This window comes from Neopsephotus bourkii, unplaced genomic scaffold (assembly GCF_033783945.1).
Source record: "Neopsephotus bourkii isolate Nb327-2 ecotype Australia unplaced genomic scaffold, CSIRO-AGI_Nbou_v1 NB_384, whole genome shotgun sequence".
NCBI lineage: Eukaryota > Metazoa > Chordata > Aves > Psittaciformes > Psittacidae > Neopsephotus > Neopsephotus bourkii.
Genome location: NW_026900889.1, coordinates 1,827,711 through 1,850,146, shown reverse-complemented (window position 1 = coordinate 1,850,146; position 22,436 = coordinate 1,827,711). Strand labels below are relative to the sequence as shown.

Sequence of the window (22,436 nt, the reverse complement as noted above, 5' to 3'; positions counted from 1 at the left end):
CAAACTTTACATTACAATAACAACCACCCCAGGTGGTTTCACATGGACAGCCACCCATTTCCAATGGGGACAGCCTCTGCCCTGGCTATGTGATGCCTTGGCTGCTCCCAAAGTCCTGCAGCCCACAGCACCACAGGTATTCGTCTGCATCCGCTTCCAGCAGTGCATCCAGCCAACAGCACCAGCAGCCCATGTAACTGCTCAGGTTTTTGACAGTTTTATAACCTTACATTTGCACCTTATGGAAAACTATGACAGTTAATGATTAATTGCCATGTTGGAATTTTTCTTATGATGTCTTAATATCCGAGTATGTGGCAGACCTCAGCAGAGAGGAAAAATAAAAACCTGCAACAAAATGCTCCCAGAACAACTTGCCTCGGCGAGCACTGCCCAGGCCAGCGAGCGCTGTCCAAGAGACGCGGTTATATTTAGGACTGGGTTTTAGTGCTATTTACAGGGTGTCTAGCTCAAATGTGAAACTGGTTTCAAAGGAAGCTGTGAAACAGTTTTTCACGGGTGAGTTCTTCAATCGCTTTTCAGTAGGAAAGTTGGGTTTGATATTATAAACCAGCTGCTGGTTCTCAACCAAAACAGCCGAGAGCTCATCATTAATCCCTGCTGCTGTTGCACGCGGAGAAGACCTTAATACTGTGCTAACAGGAAAAAAAACTGGCTTAATCATCCTTTACAGTCAGATAACTGCTTTCAGCTTATTTGCCTTTGATCTGCCTGATCTTGTGTCTGTCTGTCTCCACTGGTGACAGCCCTGGCTTTGTAGCAGCTTCACATTGAAGTGGAAGCTGCCCATTACATGTGTCTCCCCACTGGGAGCTGTTCAGTCTGTGGTTTGGGATGCAGGGAGCGGGTGCTCGAGGGGTCCCCATAGCTTGACCGTGTCATTGTTACTGCAAGAAGAAAATACCGGACAGCGGATGACACTTGTGAGTCACCTCTGCAAGCTCTGGTTTCACAGAATTAGGGAATGGTTTGGGTTGGAAGGGACCTTAAAGCTGATCCAGTTCCAAACCCTGCCACAGGCAGGGACAACTTCCACTGGAGCAGCTTGCTCCAAGCCCCTGTGTCCAACCTGGCCTTGAACACTGCCAGGGATGGGGCAGCCACAGCTTCTCTGGGCACCCTGTGCCAGCGCCTCAGCACCCTCACAGGGAAGAGCTTCTGCCTAAGGGCTCAGCTCAGTCTCCCCTTTGGCAGGTTAAAGCCATTCCTCTTGCCCTGTCCCTACAGGACCTTGTCCAAAGCCCCTCTCCAGGTATCTTCTAAGCCCGGTTTATATATTGATTAGGTATTGTTCAATACTTTAGGTATTGACTTAGGTATTTGATCATGTTCCGCAAACCAGCATGATGGCCTTCAAGCATCCTGGATGGGAACTGTGTTCCTGGGGCAGGTGCTGGCTCTGGCCCATTTAATATTTTGATGAATCCACAGATTCTAATTGGAAAAATTCCTTTCCAACCTGCTCTCCCCATAGAGGAGGCAGATGGAGGGCAGAGCCCAACATCTCTCTGGAGCGCACGGCGTGGGGCTCTATCCAGCACAACCCGTCTGGAGATACCACTGAAGCAGAGCACTTCTGCCGGACCTCAACTTTACATTTGCTATAAAAGTACTTTTAATGAGTGGGATGGAGCTGGTTAGTGAAACACTTGGACCGTTAATAGATGTAGAAATGGTTTAATGTGCTGCTTGACTTTATTGATGAAATGAGCTAATCGGAGCAAGCACCGCTCTCGCGCCGAGTGAGGAAACCCAGGCCTGCTCTATGGGAACAGTGCTCTGGTTTTCCAACACTCTTGTCCCAGGGATGGATCCTAAAGCATTTTGCGAGCAGCACATTTAGAACTCTGTGCCCATAATGGCATGTCACCGCTCCTGGGTTGCCAGGTTCCTGTGGGAATGCTGTGATGGGTTGTGGTTCCCTGGTTGTAACAACCTGCCTTGGAGTTTGGGTTGGGATCTGCTGCATCCTGCTTCTCCTGGCTTCGTTGAAAGTTCCATGGTCTCGTTTATGACCATGAGTAATCAGGAACTCGGTTTCACATCCTGTTTCAATGTCCACACGAGGCCCCATAATTACATGCTAATGCCATTTTCTTGGGACTGAACTGGGGCCAGATCCTGATCTCATGCTGGTACAAACCAACCAGGGCAGTGCACTCCAGTAGCTCTGCCTCTTCCTGCTCCACCTACTCCTGATGGTGACAGTAGTTTTGGTTGTGTCCCGACAAGTCTTCTGTTAATGGTTAGTACATTACCTGCCTGCAGGGCTGGTTTGGGTTAGCAGCTAGAATCATTTCTGAGATACCCCTATAGGAGCTCAAAAGCTGAAGGTCTCCCTCTCCCATTTGTCACCTTCTTTTCATGTGCTGGCATGTTTTCCATAGAGAAACTCTATCCCAAACTTAAAGGGCTCTCAGTTCTTCCTGCCTTTAAACAGCATCCTCATTTAGGAGGCCTGCCACTAAAATCAACTCTTTTTGGAGCAAATTGAAGTAAAATCAGCAAGAAATTAGCTAAAATTGGTTCTCTGAAGTAGGATGCTGCTGAAAAGCTTGTCAAGATTTGCTGGTCCATGGGAATGCTTTGGAAGGTTTTGCCATTAAGTGTGTTCATGGCAGCTCCCCCCTTTAGGAGTTCACTTTTACCATCAGGGCTGGAAAGATGTTGATATTTCAGAGCAGAGTAGCAAAAAATTCCTTCCTTCTGTAAAATTATTCTTTCATTTTATATTGGTCCAACACTTACATAAACAGTCCTTCAGCAGTTATTCAGCCTGTAATGTATTAATGTGGAACACTGTAGCCTCTAGCAAAAGAGTCAACGGATCAAGCAACACCAAGAGGTATTTCACGTAACAAAGCTGCAGAGCAGAATAAATGTGTCAAAGTCAGTAATTTGGAGACATATCTCGGCTCTGCAGGAGCAGGGCAGGAGGAGGCCGCTTGTGTTTCAGACCCAAGGTGAGCAACAGGTCCTAAATTCACACCCAGGTCTTTGGTAATCGAGTTAAACCTATAGAATTTCCTAGAATAGAGATACTTACTCCAGCATCTTGGGTACATGATAAAGAGAAGAAATTCAGTTTAACTCTTTTGGCACTGGACTTGTCTCTCATCCCAGTATCCCAGCCTCAATCCTGAGTCTTTCAGAAGGAGCATCCATCCCTGCTTCTCATGACTGCTCATCGCTGGAGGTCAGGTGAAGTGTTGAAGCAAGAGATTTGGGAAGATAGATACATAGTTATGTAGATACATATATATATATATATATAAACCCCATATATATATATATAAACCCCATATATATATAACCCTCTATGTATAACCCCCCAAATATATATGTAAACTCCATTTAAATACATATATATATATAAACTCTAATCACTCCAGTTTCGCTCTCTTGATTCCCTTTAAATTTATTTTCCATTGAAAAGCTGGAAGTTGGGCTTATCCGTAGGAATGCTCCACACTCAAATCCCATAATCTGTAGGAACTGCAATCGGTGGTTCATACAGCTACAAATTAAAACGAGCATGGAGTAAAACATTTATATTGCTTCATGTTTAGATCAAGAACAAATGTTGGGTGTGTAACAGGAATGGAAAGGGGTTGGTTCCCTGTTGCTTTAGCACTGTTCTGCTTGTAACTTTAGACCAGGTACTTAGAGCAGGGATTGCAAAAGCCTTACAGTGCAATTTGTAATGTGTCAATGTCTGACCCAGTGCAAGGACAAGTTCTAGTGAAGTTTGCTGCACCACTGCATTTATGCATCTGTAGTTGGTTTATTCCTCAATAATGATTTTATTCTTCGGTAGTTCTTTTGTTGCTCAGTATTTACATTATACACTTATGGGGAGTTTCCATCTGTGTAAGTATAAATTTATAGTTTCTAATATTTATAAATACTGAGCTCTGCTTTTTAGGGCTAAATCTGAGGCTCTTTTAGCACAGTTCTTCAAGCCCCAGCGCAGGAAGCAAACATCTGTGTATAGCATGTGAATTCTAAAATGCTTTGAATTGTAGCTAATTCTTGTGGCTCTAAAGGAATCCTTTCCTATCTTCAGTCTAACTAGAGGTGCGCAGCGGGTGTGTGCAACTGTGCAATGGATGTTATTTCCTTAGTGCTGTATTAAATGTGGTAATTATACGTGGGTTCTCTCCTGTTATCTTGTGGGAAGGAAATACTCAGCCTTCGCCTATGAAATCGTGTTTTGGTTAACAAATTTGGGCTGTTTCCTGATTCCATGATATTCCCAGTGTGCTGGGTAGGTGCTTCCACCCCTCTTGGAAACTGAGGGCTGAGCTGTGAGGAGTGTCCAGGTGTCCTGAGATCCATGGGGTGGTCCATGGCAGGTAAGGGATGGACAAAGGGAATTTGCTTTCTGTTGTGGGCTATGGTTTATAATGTGATTTAAGTTGAGATCACCTCATTGACTGCGCATCCAAAAGTAAACCCAAGTAAAGCCACATTCTTCTTTCTCATCTTCCCAGCACAAAGTGACTTTGCTCCTTTTCTCCTGATACTTCCAATAGCTTTCTGAATCAATGTGGGATTCAAACATTTTATCCACTAAACCAGAGCAAGTGGACAGAGGTAATTACTTTTGTATGTATTTCCCTGCACTAAACAGCTCTGCAAAGCAGAGATTAAATCCTCATGCAAATATTGAATCAAGAAGTTAACAAGAGATTAAATTAATAATAGGGGGAAATTAAATGTTCTCGCTGTTGTTGTTTAATGGGAGTTTTTTTGCCCGTGCCTACAATAACTTCTGGGAAAAACTACATGTATTTTTCAAACTGAAACCAGATGGGGGAATGATAGCCTGCTTTTCTTTGTGGGAGGCTGTGTTTTCGTGGTACACAAGTAACTGGAGGCACATTAAAATCAAATTTGGCTTTTGAGCCTTGTCCTTCCTATCTCTTTAAGGAAGGACCAACTTCAGGTGTTCCGAGTTTCAGCTTGTCCTGAGAGTAGGAGATTCTTTAGCAATGGAGCTGCAGCTTTCAGGAGGGTGGAATTAACCACTTAACTAAAACCAAAGCAATGGATTCCTATTTGGTATTTCCCTTCTAAAGCTCCATCCCAGGCACAGATGGCACAGAGACTGTGGGCGATGAAGTGTCCCCAGCACAGCCGGTAGCGCTTGTGCTCTCAATTCCCATGGCACCATCTGCCTCCATCCACCTTTCACCCAGCCTGGCTGCTGGATACCCAGAGGAAAACCAGGCAGAGGAGCGAGGAGTGATGCTGGGGGCATGGGCAAACAGAGGTGGGTGATGGCAAAGCTCCCCTTCCCTTGGTATCACCCGTACCACCAGGATTTGCCTTCCTCTGCTCAAATGCATGGCCTAGTCAGGTTGTTCCAAACTCCTACTTCTCTCTGTTTCCCAGGAGAAGCTGAGCAGCCTGTTGTGCCTTTGCTTAACCATGGGAGGTAAGTGTAATGCAGGCATTTCTCTCAGCTGGGATCCTTGCCCTTAGCCCTGTGTGGAGTAGCACTGTTGTAACACATGGGATGGAAAGGGATGGGGACTGAATGGTCCTGCCAGTTCCATATGCCACCTGGTAGCTCCAGAGGGCACAGCACACACGTTCTTGAGTGCTGGCATTGGCTTCTCCTCACATCTGCTGCTTTATAACAATCCATAAATCCGTCTTAACAGACTGATTTCCTCTTTCCCTGGTGATCTGCAAAGTCAAGTTGAGGAGCATTCTTAGCAGCAGGTCCATCAGGAGGAGGTGGTCTTTGCTGTCTTGAGCTCTGGGGAGCTGCAGTGAGAAGATCCATGAGGGAGCCAGGTATGGCAGCTCTGACAGTGCACAGATAAGCTGAGCTTTTCCAGCTTTCACTAGCACAGAGTAAGTGGTTGTTTCTTTGGGGTGCAAGAAGCAGATATACTTCGGAGTTTTCTACATCCTACTTTTTTTTCTTAATTCATCACTTTGTTCAGTGCTTTACCTTGAAATGATTAATGACTTTTTTGTAACAGTCATCACTAAAAGAGTCACATCTCCTGTGGCTGTTGGTATAATTAATACCAGTAACAAAGCAGGATGACCTCAGCCACGAGCAGGGGAGAACTGGAGAGTACTTTGCTAAGTTAGACCTTTTCAAATCATCTGAGCCTAAGCAAATCTGTCCTCGGGCTGTTAAAGAGCTGCTTGTTGAAACCCTGTCAGCATTAGTGATTATCTTTGAGAATTCATAGAACATAGGTGAAGTAATGAAAGAGCAGAGAAGAGCTAATAAAGTACCTGTCCTCTAAAGAGAGAGAAAAAAGGAAGAGCCAGGACATTACAGAGCCATTACTGGAAAAATACTGGGAAAAATAATGATGAAACAGTCCATTTCTAAATACCTCCAAAACCAAGGGGGATAACTACAGCCCCCATAGTTTTGCCAAGAGCTGACTGTGTAAAAACAGTCTTCTTTCCTTCACTGACAAGACAGGGTGCATGAACAGAGGATACCCAATATATGCTTTTACTGAGGCTTTTGAAAGTGTTTGACATAATATCTCATAAACAAAGAAAATAGAAAAATAAGAAAATAGGGTCTATAAGAAGTAGGAAGTACTGTCTGGTGGAGAAAAAGGGTTGGAAAGTCTGTTTGGCATTTATTGATGGTTGCTGTCAGAGGGAAGGATTTATCAAGGGAGATTGCTTGGGGTCTATCTAGGGACATTAAGAGTTTTCATTAATGATGTCTGATATCAATAGGTCATGCTCATGTAGAGGATATGGGTGCACATGATGAGTGTTCAGAATGTTCAAGTGGCAGGGCTGCATCATTGCAGAAAGGACAAATGTCCTACTGGAATATATAAATGCTTTGTGCTCTGGGTATATAAATCCTTCCTGTTCTCTGCCATTGGTAGAGGCTAAAAACTGTTGCTTGGTTTTGGGTGTTCTCTGCAGAAATGATATGTCCCAGATGGAGACAATCCAGAGGATGGTGAGGCTAAGCAGAGATATAACAACTGGATTCACAAGGCATGGTTGGACCAACTGGGATCATGTAATCCAGCCTTCAAGGCCAGGTTGGACGGGGCTTGGAGGAACCTGCTCTAGTGGAAGGGTTGGAACTGGATGAGCTTTAAGGTCCCTTCAACCCAAATCAGGGTGGGATTCTGTGAACCCAAAAGAGAACAGTGGGAGGGAAGAGGCAGTGGGCAAAGGGCAGTTTTCACTTATGTGAAAGGCTATTGCAGATAGAACAGTCTTGTATGCCAGTGAGCAGAGAAGGGGTCATGGGATTAAATAGTGTCAAGGGAGAGTCAGGCCCTTTATATATATGGGGAATAATATAAAGGTAGGGAAGCAGGCCCAGGAAGGCCATAGACTTGGCTCCCTCACTCAGCAAGGCTTCTAGGAAGAGTTTAGACAAACACACTATGGTGCATGTAGAAACATCTCTACCTTGGGGCAGCAGGAAGGACTTCTTGAGGTCTCTTCCATCCTTCTGCAGCTATGTTTTTATCTGTAAATGAATTATAGCTCTTCCAGGCAGCCCAGTTTTGGCTCTTCTGTTCCAATGGGCTAATACCAGAAAGCTCCAGTGCTGCGTGGTGACAGTGTCCCCGTGCTTAGATGGAGCCGGTGAGCTCCAACCAGCCCTTGACTGTGTTTAAGAGTTTACAGCCCGTGGTTGTTCCTTCTGGACAAATATACAGTCTGCTACCCAGAATATGAGCTTCTCCTACCTACTGTAAGGTTGTAATAGTCTGTGATTGAAAAAAATCAACCCCAGCTAACAAAGAAGTCAAACCTGTAAAAAAGTTATGGGTGTAGGTGCCCATTTTCTGACAGAGGGGTTTGGTAACGGTGCAGGGGACAGAAATGTAAGGAATAATTGTGTTTGGGCCTAGAACCAGGAAAACTACTTTTCCAAATTAATCCAGGGAGAGCCATGAATCCACAGTATTTCATATCACACTTCATAAAACTCCAGTCATAATCCATAAAACTGACATTATTAGATTAAAAACCTCAGTTCCTCCTATAAGGAGCTCGCTCATTAGACATGCTGTAGTTTTATAACCTTAAAGTTCCTACCCAATTACCATGATTAATACTGTGCTTTAATAAAAGATTTTTTAAAATCACCACAGGGGTTGATACCATCTGTTTGTTATAATTGTGCATTTAAATACTGTCCAGCAAGAGAAAAGACAGTAAACACAAATCAAAACCAAGGTAGGGAGGGTGCAGCCCATCCGTGGCAATAGAGGTTGGGATGGTGGTGGAGATGCAGAGATACAGTTGGATTATAATCGTGGTAGGAGTGCAGAAGGGTGAAGCCTGGCATGGTGCAGAGGGTGAAATTACTGTGAGATGGGTGCAAGCTCTTCTTCCTCATGCAGCAGAAGGGCAAGGAGCAGTGATGCTCTCTGTCTGCTGCCAGACCAGCTCCTGGAGGGGTTTGGTGTCCTTGTCCCCAAACATGGGTGCAGAGGAGGTCCAGCACCCACATGCCTGAAATAAGACTTCAAGGCGTTTGGTGGCTTACCCCAGATCACCAGCATCAAGCATTCACCCCCTTCAGTTCCCAGGGCAGGAGGTGAGCACACGGTGATCAGAGATCTCTGCCTGAGAATCAGAGCATCAGGGAATGGTTTGGGTTGGAAGGGACCTTAAAGCTCATCCAGTTCCAACTCCCTGCCACGGGCAGGGACACCTTCCACTAGAACAGGTTGCTTCAAGCCCCATCCAACCTGGCTCGTCCAACATGAGAAATTCACGTGAAGTTAAACTTCCCGCTAGGAACCAGGACGGCTCCATGGCAGGGAGAGCAGGAAGACACTGAAGCTTAGGAGGTTTCATGCAGAAAAGGAAGGATTTAGGTAAATGTGCTCTGCCTGCCAAGGTAAATACTAGTTTGAATTGCAAAGGATCCACTAACCTCGGGGGATGCTGCGCTCGCAGGAGCAGCACTGCAGAAGACACCAGTTGCTCCAATGACAAAGCTTTATAGAATGATAGAATCATACAGGTTGGAAAAGACCTTTAAGATCAAGTCCAACCATTATCCCAGCACTGGCTGGGCTCATCAATGAAATAACATACACCTCCTGCAGAAACTGCCTCTAAACTGTTTGCATGGAGGCACCCGTTTGAAAAATCATCTGTTTTCCTGTTAATTGACTTTGAAATGGGAGTTCCTTTGAGGTTTATTTTTGCAAAGGAGGGTTCCTGCTGCTCAGCCCCCCTCAAGCAGGGTATAATATTAACCTGGGTTTAACTGGTGCCGGGCAGTGACTGGTGTGAGCATCCAAACTCAGTCAGAATAACTGAAGCTAAAACCGTGTCAGGTTCATGGTTCCACCCACAGACCAGAAAACGCCAAACTCGTATTATTTTTGAATCCCCTGATTTTTCAAGGGCTGGTGGAAATCAGATCTCTTGCTTCTGACTTCCAGGCAATAAAGAGAGGTGAATCACTGCAGAAAAAACACCTCCCATGGACCACCCAGTCACTCTGTATGAAGCTGCAAAGCGAGCCTCAGCAGAAGTGGCAAAGTGCAGAACTGTTTTCTTAATAGCACTGCAATTGCACGAGGCAAATTGTATCAGAAAAGGAGCAGAGTTTCCTAACAAAGCAGCTAAGTGAGAAGTGTGTTAATGACACAGCCTGATTAATATGCATTGAACTAAATCACGTTCAGGTCAAAGGGGGAGGACCAAACCTCGGGTGTAACATGTCCAAGGTCCTAACTCATATGTAATGCAGATTTAAATACTTTTCTTCTCCTCATAATCGTGGATAATTATCCAACTCAAGCTAAAGAAGTCATTATTTTTTAACTAAACAATAGTTAAGACTGTTGTTGCTTACTGTAATAGGTCAGATCTCTCCTTTTCTTAAGAACATGTGACTAAAGGGTCCTGCTGGGCTTTGGAACTTGTAACCTACAAACCACCATGCTTAAAAAAAATTAGTGCCAATCATATAAAATATGAAATCACACATTTTTAACCTGTAATTCTTGCCATTTTTAGTGAGAAAACATTCATCTTTTTAACAGAACGCTTGCTGAAAGTCCATGTGCTGTTGATGTTTGCATTGTGAATAGTAGGAAAGCCAGGGGACCAGTGTTTGGACACACGGGTATTGCAGGGGGGACTTGTAAGACATTGCATTTGTAATTGGGAGATTTGGGGTTTAGTTCAGGTTCTGCTGGAAGGCTCCTTATGAGTTGTTTTAAGGTGATATCCCCTGAGAGTGCTGATGAAATGAGAATTAGTTGCCAAAATTCTTCCATTCTCTGCCTATAACACAGCTGTGATACATCCTAATCTTGATCTTTGTCCGATGTGTTTACATTTACTTGTTTTCAGGACAGGAATTGTCCTCTTAACCATCTGGTTTGGCAAGTCCAAGCTAAACAGGTCCATGTTGCAGTTGGAGCCTCCTTGAGTTAATGTGAGTATTACAAAATCCTCAGAACAACCCCCAAGTAATGCCCAAAAGCCCTTGAAAACAGATGTGTGTCCTGCTGGTGAAATAGGGTGGTGGGCTCATCTCTTTGTTCCCACCCATACAGTTGGCATGCTATGGAGACCTTGTTCCCAAACAAGCCCCAGGAGAGGTTGGAGACCTCTGAGTGAGGTCAAGACACCTCTCTAAAAGCCCTGAAGAAATATGGAAGAAATATATTGCAGCATTCCCAGGCATCCCAGGATCTAGGCAAAGATCTGCTGATGTATGGTCCATCTTGTGTTGTAGGACGTTTTACCATGACAGTGGCTACATTACGCAGTAGGGTTGATAACTACTGGTACCTGTCTGAGCTTTCGTCATCCTAGCCAGAGGAGAGCTTTGCAGGTTCCATGAGTTTTCCTCTTTGCTTGGGATGTAGATTTTTGATGTTAATTGTGGGGTTTTTGTTTGTGTCTGTTGGAGAAGGCAGCTCCAGGCGTGTGCTTTGACATGGGAGTGGGAAGTTTGTGATGGCTTCCAGCTCCTAAGGAGTATTCTTGTGTTTGACTTGAGTTGGCTCTTCAAGGCATCTAGGTTTCATCCAGAAACCCACTGTCCTCAGGTGCAACATGGGCTGGAGGGGTTGGAGAACTTCAGCTCTGCTGGTCTGTGGTTAGTGCTTCAGCTTCTGCATCTCCTCAGGGCTTCTAAAAGCTTCATTGCTTGTTCACAAGAGGAGGGGCTGAGGTTGGTCTGTGTGGTTCACACTGCAGCTCCTCAGCCTGCAGCAGGATGCTGGGGGTGTTGTGGGTTTGCACGTTTGGTCTTGCACCATGTTGAAAGTCTTTGCTGGCCACATGTACTAAAGCTGTGAGCAGACAGTTCACAGGAGGATGAAGTTCAGCTGCGTGAATGGAGAAGTGTTCTTTAAACAGGGTATTAAATGGTGGTGCCACTTGAAGTTACAGCTTTCAACCCCGCTGGAAGGTGAGGAAGTTCTCATTAGCTGGTCTGAAGGCTAAAATGTAAATGACTGTTATATCAGGGCATTATTTTCTGACTTGTAATACATTAAGTCAGCTTTATAACCTTCATATTTTATGGATAAGATGGTGAGGATACTTCCTTTTCCTTCCTTTTTTCTGCCTCTTTTAACATGTCTGAGGAACAGCTACTTAATTAGGGCTGAATCCTAAATAATATGCCTGATGGGACAAGAATCCAAATCAGCCTCAAAACTCCAATAGCCCTGAAGAGGCATCAGCTGCTTTTCAGTTCTTGTCTTTTGTGTGTGGATTCCCAGATACTGTTTTATGCCAACACTAAATCACTCCTAACGTGTTCCTTTGTGACTGCTTATGGTGAGCAGCCCCAGGGAAACCCAGATGTGTCTTCACGGTCAGTGCCCTGGGGTTGGCTTCACTTAACACCTTTCCCTGGCACTGGAGCAAGTTCCCAACATCCATTCTGCATCTGGTGCAAGCCTCAGTGTCAGCGAGGTTGAGCTGGCAGCGCTCCCTTCTCACATGAAACATGGCAAGCACGAATGTGACACCGCGGCGGCGAAGATAAATGTGGCGTTAAAACACAGCAGGAGGGGAGGTAGGTCTGGTTGAGCATGAGAAATGTTAGCGTGTACAAGTTCATGGTGAGACCCATCTGATCTCCTCCGTACGGTCCTTGTCAGCACCCAGAAAGATTGATGGGACCTTGCTGGAGTGGAGGGCATGGCTGCTGGGATGGGCAGGCAGGGAGAGGAGAGCAGAGCGGTTTGGTGTGCTTTAAAGTGGAAAACTGGAGAGGGGATTGTGACTGTATGAATAAAACAGGGGTCTGTGAGCAGGTAAAATACTGGCTTGGGAAAATATGGGTAAATATAGACTGGGTTTGGATAAATTTAGGCTAGAAAAATAGAAATTAAAACCAGCATTTGTGAGGAAGCAGAAACTGCTCTGTATGTTTGCGTTTATATGAAGCTCTAATGAAAGGCTCTACTGGGGGGTTGGCATGTGCCTGAGGAGGGTTTACCTGCACCTTCCCTGTGGCTGATGTATGAATGTAGTGAGGAAGTGGCATCTTACACCTGCAGCATGAAGCCATGTGCTGTGAAGGTGTGATTCATGATCAAGACTAAACAAGCAATGCCCAAAGACTGATGAGCCTGATGTTCATTAGAACTTGCTGGCAAGAAGGTTGCTCATATTTCTCAAGTCATTGTAAAAGTAAGACAAAAAATAACCTGTGCCTTCAAAAGGCCCTTCCCAGTGTGTACAGATGCTTATGGAGACTCTTCCAGAGGTTCAGATTTTTCCACTTTCTCTGCCTTACACATGCAAGACAATTTCAATGGCCAACAAAAGCTAAAATTCTTTTTAAAGGCCTCTTAAAAATCCACACTTTCATATTTAATACAGGTCTTTAATTAGAAGCTCCAATATTTCCTCCTGAAGGCGTTCAGGAATGTTTCTATCACAGATACATTGGCATAAGGAGGAAGTGGACAATTCCCAAGGGCTGACCCACTGTGCCAGCCCCGGGAGCTCTATGGAAATCCAGTCACACTGTACCCTGGCTGAGCTTCCTCCTGCTGAAAGCAATTGCAAACCAGTGGGGTACCTTTACACTGGAGCCTGGGCAGGAAGGGAAAGGTTTGCCATCACTGCTGCAGTCATGGAAAGTATGTGCTAAGGTGCTAAAATCCATCGGACAGTTCCCTCACCGCATTTTCACCATTTAAGCTAATGCAATACCCTCTGCTGTCTTCTTTCCCATGTAGGTGCTTCTCATCATCAGTGGAAACCTGAGTTTCCTCAACTGGCTAACCATGGTGCCCAGCATCGCCTGCTTCGATGACACCAGCCTGGGGTTCCTCTTCAGCTCCAGGGTGAAAGAGCGTGTGGTGCAGGTGCAGAGCAAAGAGGCAGCCAAGGAGAAGCTTCCACTGGGTGAGTTATTGCTGGAGCAAAGGCATTTTACAAGGGCATGAAGGGACAGAACAAGGGTTTTAAACTGACAGAGGGGAGATTGAGATTGGGCATTAGGAAGAAGTTCTTCCCTGTGAGGGTGCTGAGGCACTGGCACAGGGTGCTCAGAGAAGCTGTGGCTGCCCCATCCCTGGCAGTGTTCAAGGCCAGGTTGGACACAGGGGCTTGGAGCAAGCTGCTCTAGTGGAAGGTGTCCCTGCCTGTGGCAGGGGTTGGAACTGGATGGGCTTTAAGATCCCTTCCAATCCTAAACAAGTCTGTGACTATGATTTAAAGTCAAGGGTGAAGCCCCCAGTGCAGTTTGAGGTGAGGATTTTGTGTTAGAAGTTGGGTGCAGAAGCAGCTCTCACATTTGCTCTCCTCTCAGCCCCATGGCACGGTGGCCCCGTGACCCATCTGCCCTCCTGCCTTTTGCACCCATGGGTGCTAGGGCTGCACAAGCACCTTGCTTCCCTGGTTAAGTAACTGGACATGAGGTTGGTCTTCTAGAAAGAAATAAATTGTTGATCTGTTGTGGGTCCAACAATTGTTTTGCTAACAGGAAGAGAGCCCTGGCTGCTGGGAATATGGAAAAGCACATACAATGGGGTGTGTAACTGAAGGAAAGGGATCGATGTGGCCAGTGTTTCCTCTGAAGGGATTTTTCAAGCAGCCCTGTTCCAGAAGATCCCCTGCACAAGCAGCACTGGGTTATTTTTCATGGGGCTGCATAACAGATGTAGGCTTGTGTTTGTAGCACTTTTATAAACCACGTATAAGCAACAAATTGCCTCTCATATCAACAACAATCACAGATGCTTGTTTTTAAATATACCAAACATCTGTCAGAAGAATGAAAAATATCAACAGGAGACAGCATCTGTCTCTAGTCCTTTCTCATCTACCAAGAAACATGGTTATTAACCAGAAGCTTGAGTTCCAGCAAGGCTAATGCAGTTTCATTAAGCTTTCTGTCTCCTATCTTGCATATTTTGCTGGAAGAAATCTTTACCAGCTTCCCCCCTCCCTCCAGTAGCTTTGCTTTAGAGGCTGGGAATGCCTAAAGCTTTCCTACCAGCTCTGGTTTTGCATCCGGTCCCAAACAACACTCAAGTTGCACTTTCCTTTCTGGAGGAGAAGCCAAAGGGCGGCTCTTTGGTTTGGCACTTGGTGAGTCACCATGAGGGGGAGGTACATCCTTTTTATTGAGGAACTTGCTCCTTTTCTGTGATGTTCTCCAGAAATCACCTTAACTGAGCTAAGGTGCCCAAGCAACAAGAACCATCAGTACATGCCACCACTCTGGAGGGTTGAGGTGTCCCTTCTGGGCTTCTGCAAAGGGGTAATCCATAAGTAAAGGGCAGGGTATCTGTAATGTTCTGGGTAGAATTGGATTCCTGCATATTTTTCCTGCTAACAAAGCAGAGGATATTGAGCTGGCACTGATGGCAAGAGACTTAGAGGAGCCCTCACCCATGGGTCACCAGAGCAGAAGACAGGAGGGTATCCAGCCATGCCCTACTTGTGACCTGATTTTACAAGGCTTTGGCCACATCCTTGAAGTGTCTTGTGTGTAATTCCTAAAGGGACCTTCAATTCCCATTGCTAGTGCTCTGCTCCTGCCTGCTCTATCCAGGTTTTGCTCCATTCTTGCCATGTAGATCATTTGTGACTCCAAGGACATGATGATGACAATCACCAGCTGCTGAAGGACAGTCATGGCCATGTACAGTCTGTATCTGTGTCTCTACCTGTTCTTTAATTACAGGTTGAGAAGTTCAGCCCATCTAAAGACAAGAAAATGCCCAACAACCTTACAGAACTCCCACAGCAGCACAGGGGGCGAGTGGAAGCATCTCAGCGAGCTCCTTCCAAATCACATGTTCTCCAGAAATGTTCTCAGACTAAACAATTATTAATAGCTTCTGAGAGAGGTTCAAATAAACATCCCTCTCCTGCAGAGATAAGGGGGAAGCTCCATGCAATTGCTTTGAATCTGATCCTTTGGCTGTTGATGTTAAATAAATCTAAAATGGCCATAAGGGTAGGAACCCCTCCGAGGTCACATCTGCTTATTTGTCTGATTGCAGTCAGTGTCTCCTTAGACTGAAATCCAGCACAGCCCTGTGCTGCTCCTGCAAACCTAATACCAAAGTGCTGGTGCACCGATAAGCAATAGAGACCTTGCAAAAGGAAAATGAGGTTTGAGTGGAGGTAGTGAGCAAGAAGGAGGAAAATGCAAGAAATAATCTGGGTGGTGAGAGTTTGGGGCAGCCGTGGGGAGCTGGAGTCTCTCCATACACAGCTTACAAACCAGGAGGGCAATTCTGAGCAAGGTGCAAGTGCCAGCTGTGTTTTTTCCCTGTATAAAAGCACTGTTTAATGTGACATTTTAGACATTTTTCTTTTCAGCCCTTTCTCAGACTATTTAGAGAAAGGCAGATCTTGGGAGCGATTGTGTATGGCCCTTGGCAAGGTCAGGTTGATTACGGTGGAGTGTTTGTCAGCCCCAGCCTGAGAGCAGCTGTAAGTACCCAGGCAGGGTCCTGGCCACCACAGGGGGGTCATTTAGGGGAGTTAGGGGAGCAGAGCCCATTGCTGGCAGTGAAATCACCTTCTTCTGATCTGCTTCTGTGTCCCCACAGGCTGCTATATCCGCAAAGTGGTGAACATCTCCTTCGGCCTCCTCATCGCTTATCTCAGCATCCCAGTTGTCCTAAACCTGCTCAACTCCAGACAAGTCATGAACACATCATTCAACCCTCTAAGGATAGTGAATACCTACGGAGCTTTCGGGAGGTACATGCACATCATTTTGCTTTGCTCCTCTCTCCAGGGTAGTCCAACAGTGAGTTTGTGTGCCTTAAACCAACACAGAAATCCTTCCAGTAGCCAGTAGACTTGGAATATCTGTATATGGGAGAGAAGGAGAAAAGGAGCAGGTTTCTTTCCCACTGAATTATAATTTATTTTCTTTGAGCTTCTCTTAGTTACCTCATTATATTGATGTAGCAAATGTAATAGTGGTATGAAAATATCCATAGGAGGGTTCAGCCAGTGGATAGTGTTCACCATCACCAGCCAGCTTTATTTATGGTGAGCTTCTCTTCCCCTGCTCACATTTGTTCTCTCTCATGTAAATATTCACACAAGCTATTGAGTAGCAGGTTTTAGGCCAACAAGAGGAAGCGCTTTTTCCATCGAGTGACTTGGGGAATTCATGCTACAGGAAATTGTGGAGACGAAAGTATAAATGACCTCCAAAAAGACCAAGACAGATTGATTGAAGGGACAGGCCCAGCAGCAGTGTGGCTGCTGCCTTCTGAGACATCTTCCTTAAGTCTTCCAGTGCCTAAAGGGGGCCTACAAGAAACCTGACGAGGGGCTTTGGACAAGGGCCTGCAGGGACAGGCCAAGGGGAATGGCTTGAACCTGCCCGAGGGGAGACTGAGCTGAGCTCTTAGGCAGAAGCTCTTCCCTGTGAGGGTGCTGAGGCGCTGGCACAGGGTGCCCAGAGAAGCTGTGGCTGCCCCATCCCTGGCAGTGCTCAAGGCCAGGTTGGACACAGGGGCTTGGAGCAAGCTGCTCCAGTGGAAGGGGTCCCTGCCTGTGGCAGGGGGTTGGGACTGGGTGAGCTTTAAGGTCCCTTCCAACCCAAACCATTCCATGATTCTATGAAACAGGGCTTCACCAGAACAGCTTGTCCCAGGCACAGCAACAGGGCCAGTCTTCTTTGCATGGACCTCTGGCTTGACCACCACCATGATGGCCATGGAGTGTTCCCCAGAGGTCTGAGCTGGTGGGATGGCGGCTCATGGGTTAATGGTCTCTGGACAAGGTCCCAAAGGAGATGCCAATAGTAATTAAATAGGATTTCTAAGCAGGTTGGCTGTTGGGAGGATTGGCTGAGCGGGTGGTGAAGGGGAGGAGCAGGTCTCACTGTGAGCACTGGAGATGCAGAGGACACCTTGAAGCCCATCAAATTAATATGATGTTTGCCCCATTTTTCAAATAGCAGAAGTTTCTGTGGAAAGAAAAAAGTTAGGAAAAAAAACAGGATTAAAAATATCATGCTTAATATAGTAAAAATAAGCACTAGTTGTGGAAAATGCTGAAGTTTCCTCTTCTTTTGGGAGAGAAGGAGAAATAACCCCTGAACCTCTTTGAAGGCTGGAGTGGTGAAGCTACGGGAGATTGTTTTCTTTGGGTTGTTGTTCTTTCTCTTCTTCAGTCTATGGTTTCTGTTTCAACAGTTACCAGAACCTAAAGAGCATGTGATGAAATGCTGCTGTAATATGTTTGTAATTCCAGCCTATGTAAACCAATAAAAAGAGGATTGCAGCTTATAATGAATATACGATTATGTGAAACTTGACATATTTTGAATCACACAGTAGGAACATACTTTTATTAGTAATTTGGTGTCCCTGATTTACAGTGTGTTTCTAACCATTGGGCAGCTGGCCACGGCTCATAACTCAGCCCAGTGAATAATATGGAACTTGGCTGGAGAATCCAGAAATCTATTAAATGTAGGTAACAATTATAAGCAGAGACGTGCAGCATTCCTTGGGTTGTAAGCATCTATCACTGGAAGCCATTGGGGGAGAAGGTGAAGGCTGTTTCCAAACTTTCAGTTTCTCAGGTTGGAGGAGGAAGGACCAAAGTAGTAAAAACCAAGCAGAGTGTTGGGAGCTGGACAGCTTTGATAGGCAGAGTTAGGCCGTTCTGTGTTCGTTATGGAAAACAGCTCTCCGGTGTAGGCGAGCGTCACTGACAGGTCATTGAGAACTTGATGGTGCTGTTTTCACAGGAGCTTTCCATGGCCTTGAGTTTGCCATCCTCACAGCTCTACCACCTTGCTGTGCAGAGGGAGTCCAGCCAAGCCCCGCAGGGAATACCAGTGACCTGCCATAAAGCTGAGGGGCTTTTAACTGAGTTTCTATATATCAACTGGGTATGGGGGGCCTTTTTGTTTTCATTTTCTGCTTTTCTTGGCTTGGTTTGTGTTGGCTCACACTTTACCTCCTCCTCCTCTTGCTGAGTAATAGCTCCACAAGACCTGTCTTCCAGCCAGGATGGTGAAATAGTTGGGCACATAGAGACAGCTGTTAATGGTGCCCCAAGAGCAGCTCCTGGGGGGTACTCCATATGGGGCCAACCACCACCCCAAAGCTCAGGGAGCTGCAGCCAGTTGACCTGGGCTTATAGTGAGTGTGTCCTGCCCTTTTGCCATCCAGGGTTGGAGCTGGAGCTCAGCACCCTGTGATCAGCAGTACTTCAGGGAGAGCCAGGCTGACAAAGGGGATGCTGGAGTGGTCCCAGCTAGAAGCTGCTCTGCTGATCTTGCAGAAGGAGGTCTCGGGGCCAGACCTTCAAGGTGGGATTTCTGTGTGCAGTTGCCTGTGAAACCTCCCCTCCTTCAACTGACACAACTGGAGTGTGATAGAGGGGAGCATGGGAGGGAATGGAAGTTGAGGTTTTCCCTGTCCTTTGCTGCTGGAGGGAGAAAAGTCTGGACACAAAGCTTGTCTGTAGTGGGAGCCGTCAGGATCCAACCTTACCACAAGGCTATTGACCTCTCTTGTCATGTTGACTCTCATTTTGCCTGACCCGAGACAAAAACCAATATCATGTTGTATCCCACAGCATAACCAAGGAGAGAACAGAGGTCATCCTTCAGGGGACGTCCAGCCTGGATCCCAATGACCCCGCTGCTGTCTGGGAGGAGTTTGACTTCAAATGCAAGCCTGGGAACTTGAAGAGGAGGCCATGCTTCATCAGCCCCTACCACTACCGCCTGGACTGGCTGATGTGGTTTGCTGCCTTCCAGGTACATGCCTTTGGGGCTTCTGAGACTTGGGTGCCCCTTGACCAGAAAAAACGATTTATGTGGATTTACTGTGTATTGGGATGGGTCAGGGAATACTTGAAGCCCCTTCTAAGTTAATTATGCTTAAAAAAGGGTTGTATTCCTAAAGGATGGCTGCTAACAGCATAATGAAACTCTTGGAAAACTTATCTGAGGCTTTTTAATTGTTTCTCTGCAATAAATTAAAGGCATTGACAAAGCCCCTGGATGTGCCAGGGTGGCAGCATCCCTGGCTGCCCACTCCAGCCTGCATCCCTGCTGGGACACCTCTGGGGAGGCCAGTAGTTGCTTCCGCTGCCTACCTATAGATATAGAGTCCCACAAAATAGTTTCCCCACATAGTACCAGCAAACAGGTGACAACTGTAAATTAGAACAGGGGGAAGCTGGTTAGACTAACTCTTCTGTATCTTTTAGCTTATTCTGCAAAATCTCCTTCGTGTGAGCATGAGAACTTAGACCGGGTTTTACAAAACTGGGGCTTACAGCAATGGCATGAGGCAAACCCATCTCAGGTTATCCCAGGCTTTTCTCCTTGTTCCTGTATCCTGTATCTTCCCTCACTCCTCTCCCCCTGCCCCAAACTTCCGGGTTTGCTTTCTTTGTGGTATTTTCATTCGGGCGCCGTTCGGATTCCTTGGCGATGACATAACCATTGCTCTCTGGCCATGGGTTTATATTTACCCCCATAGTTCTTGTGTGCTGGAATTTCATTTAATCTGCACTAGATACGCTTATCCCTCAGCAAAATGACAGCAAAAGTTAAAACTGAAGCCACCAACTGTGCTCAGCGTTACATAAAGGTGCAGAAGGCTGAATGGGAGCTCTTGGTTTGAATCTGACTGTATTCGGCAGCACAAGAGAAATTCAGCAATCCCAAGAGAATGTTATTTCTGAGATGAGAGTAAGGCTGTTTGTTTCCAGGGCAGGAATGTCCTGAAGGCTTTAAAATACAAAGTGATCTCAAGTTTAAAATCAAAGGAGAACAGGGCATAAATACTGATGCATCAGAGGTGAGTGGAGGCTCTGATGCTATTACATCCAGTGCTGTCTCTCTGCAGAGCTGGGTCGGGTGCTGAGTGACTGGGATGGACGGGACAGCCTGGGGAGGAGGAGGAAGAGGAAATGGGCTTTTTGCATCCTTGTTATTAGTGTTTTAACTCACTGAAAGGTCCCCCCAAGAGTTTCTGTTCACCTGGGCCCAGGGGCTGCTGGAGCGTGTGCCTGATGAGGTGTCTGTCCACACCAGCTCATTAGCAGCAATTAGCACTGTGGGTCTCCTGGTGCTGGCAGGAGGAGGGAGCATGGCTCCTGCTCTGGTGGGTTAGTGCTGAAGGTGTAGCTAGGTGTTAGTGCAGCTCTGGAGCACGACACTGGGTGGAAATGGGTCCATTGCTCTGTTCCACCATGTGCACCATGTAGGACTCTCTCATCCCCTCTTGTCCCTGGGGTCCTTCCCGTAGCTCTTGGTGCACACAGGTCTCCATGAGGCAATTCCAGATCCTGCTCAGAAGAGGTATTAAAAAAAGGAGTGGAAAGGAGAAAAAACCTTATGAAAAGTGGGGATGACTCCTGTTGAAAACCATGGGAAGGCAAGTAGCTGAGGCACGGCAGCAAATCTGGATGTTCAGGCATGTCGATACCTGCTCAAGCATGGAAGGAAATCCCATTCAGAGTGGCCAAATGTTTGTTTGCAAACTGTGAGCTGTATCTTGTGTGCCAGCTCCTGGCAAAGCTGCCTGTCCTGCTGTCGTCCAGGAGAACGCACTGCTGTTGGGGTGCTGTTTAGACTTGAGTCACGCAGAGCTGCAGAAAGGATGAGAAACCAGAAGCCAAAACCCCAGAAGAAATCTGTGCAGCCAGGCAAGTTTTGCAAACCCCATACACCAGTTTACAGAGTCCATAAAACCACGTTACTTCAGCCTCTGGATTAGTGGAATTTGGGGTTAGAAGTTCTGGATATTTTCTGCACCACGGCTCGCCATCTGCCCCATCACTTCCCAAGCAGGCGGCCCCAGGGCTGGTTCTGCAGTTCCTTGGCAGTGGCCAGGTCAGGAGCTGACATCTCCAGCTCTGACAGGCTGCAGAAAAGCTGGGGGCTTGGGGGAAAGATATTTACCATCCCTTTGTGCTGCTCGCGACAGGTTCCTCTTTGCACCTCATCACCACTTGACATACGACGCCTTCCTCCGCTCCAGGTTTCCTGTGAAACGTTCCACCTTGGCTGTAGCTGCAGGATTCCCTTTGAAGAGCCGGAGCTCGGGTGGGCCAGCCCCCTGGCACAGAGCAGCCATGGTGCTGCTCCACCTCTGGATTGCAGTTATTAGTTGACTGCCTCTTAATTACCATTCCAGTAGTGCCATAATTATACGTCATGTAACACGGCATTATTTTCCAGGAAACAATTTTCCTCATGTTAATTTTATTATCTAAATATAATATGCCTTTTCACTTGTTCCCTAAATCCCCTCTTTGTTCCCTATGTCTCGACATCCCGAGGGTGCTGTAGCTCTGAATTGAAGCCCTTCATTTAGTTCTGGCAGGGACAGAACCCATCCAGAAACATGTCTGTGTTGCTTCTTCCCGTCTGTAAAAGAGGAAAAACTCCCACAAACCGGCAGCAGCCTGTGGAAATCTGTGTGGCCCTTTCCAGTTGTTTCCCAGCAGCCGCCTCGGATGGGACCCCTTTGCTCCATCACCCAGCTCATAACCTGGACTCCTCTGTGCAGGGTGCTCTCAACAGAAGGAGTGTGTCTATCAGTCAGAAGCCGATGTTCGGGTGCTTGTTGCTGAGGTTGGCTGCTCCGGATCAATGACCTCTGTCTAAGGAGTTTAAACCAAGGTCTCATTCCACCCAGTTCACACTTAGTGAATGCTATTGCTGGAGCAGGTCCAGAGAAGGGCAATGAAACTGGTGAAGGTCTGAACAGACACAGAGGGGTGAGTGGGGATGCCCATGGGCTCCATGGGAGCCTCTTGGGCTGCATACGCATCATGAGATGAGCACAATGTGAAAAGGCAAACATGGTGCCATGATAGGCAATGTCTGTCCTCCAGCTGCTGATGGCAACACTCCTGTAATTGATACCTCGCTTCTGGTGGGCATTTGTAGGAGCCCAGCCATCACAACCCAGAACTGAGCTACGCTTTGCTGC

General features: G+C 46.4%; 1 protein-coding gene across 4 annotated transcripts in view; it reads left to right on the top strand.

Moving 5' to 3' along the window:
• LMF1 (lipase maturation factor 1) overlaps positions 1-22,436 on the top strand; it is a 185,141-nt gene that overhangs the window by 146,899 nt on the left and 15,806 nt on the right. For all 4 annotated transcript variants that reach the window (XM_061349227.1, XM_061349225.1, XM_061349226.1 and 1 more), the window contains 3 exons: positions 13,224-13,392; positions 16,056-16,209; positions 19,060-19,243. In XM_061349227.1, the coding sequence (XP_061205211.1) occupies positions 13,224-13,392; positions 16,056-16,209; positions 19,060-19,243 (507 nt within the window). The remainder of the gene's footprint in view (positions 1-13,223; positions 13,393-16,055; positions 16,210-19,059; positions 19,244-22,436) is intronic.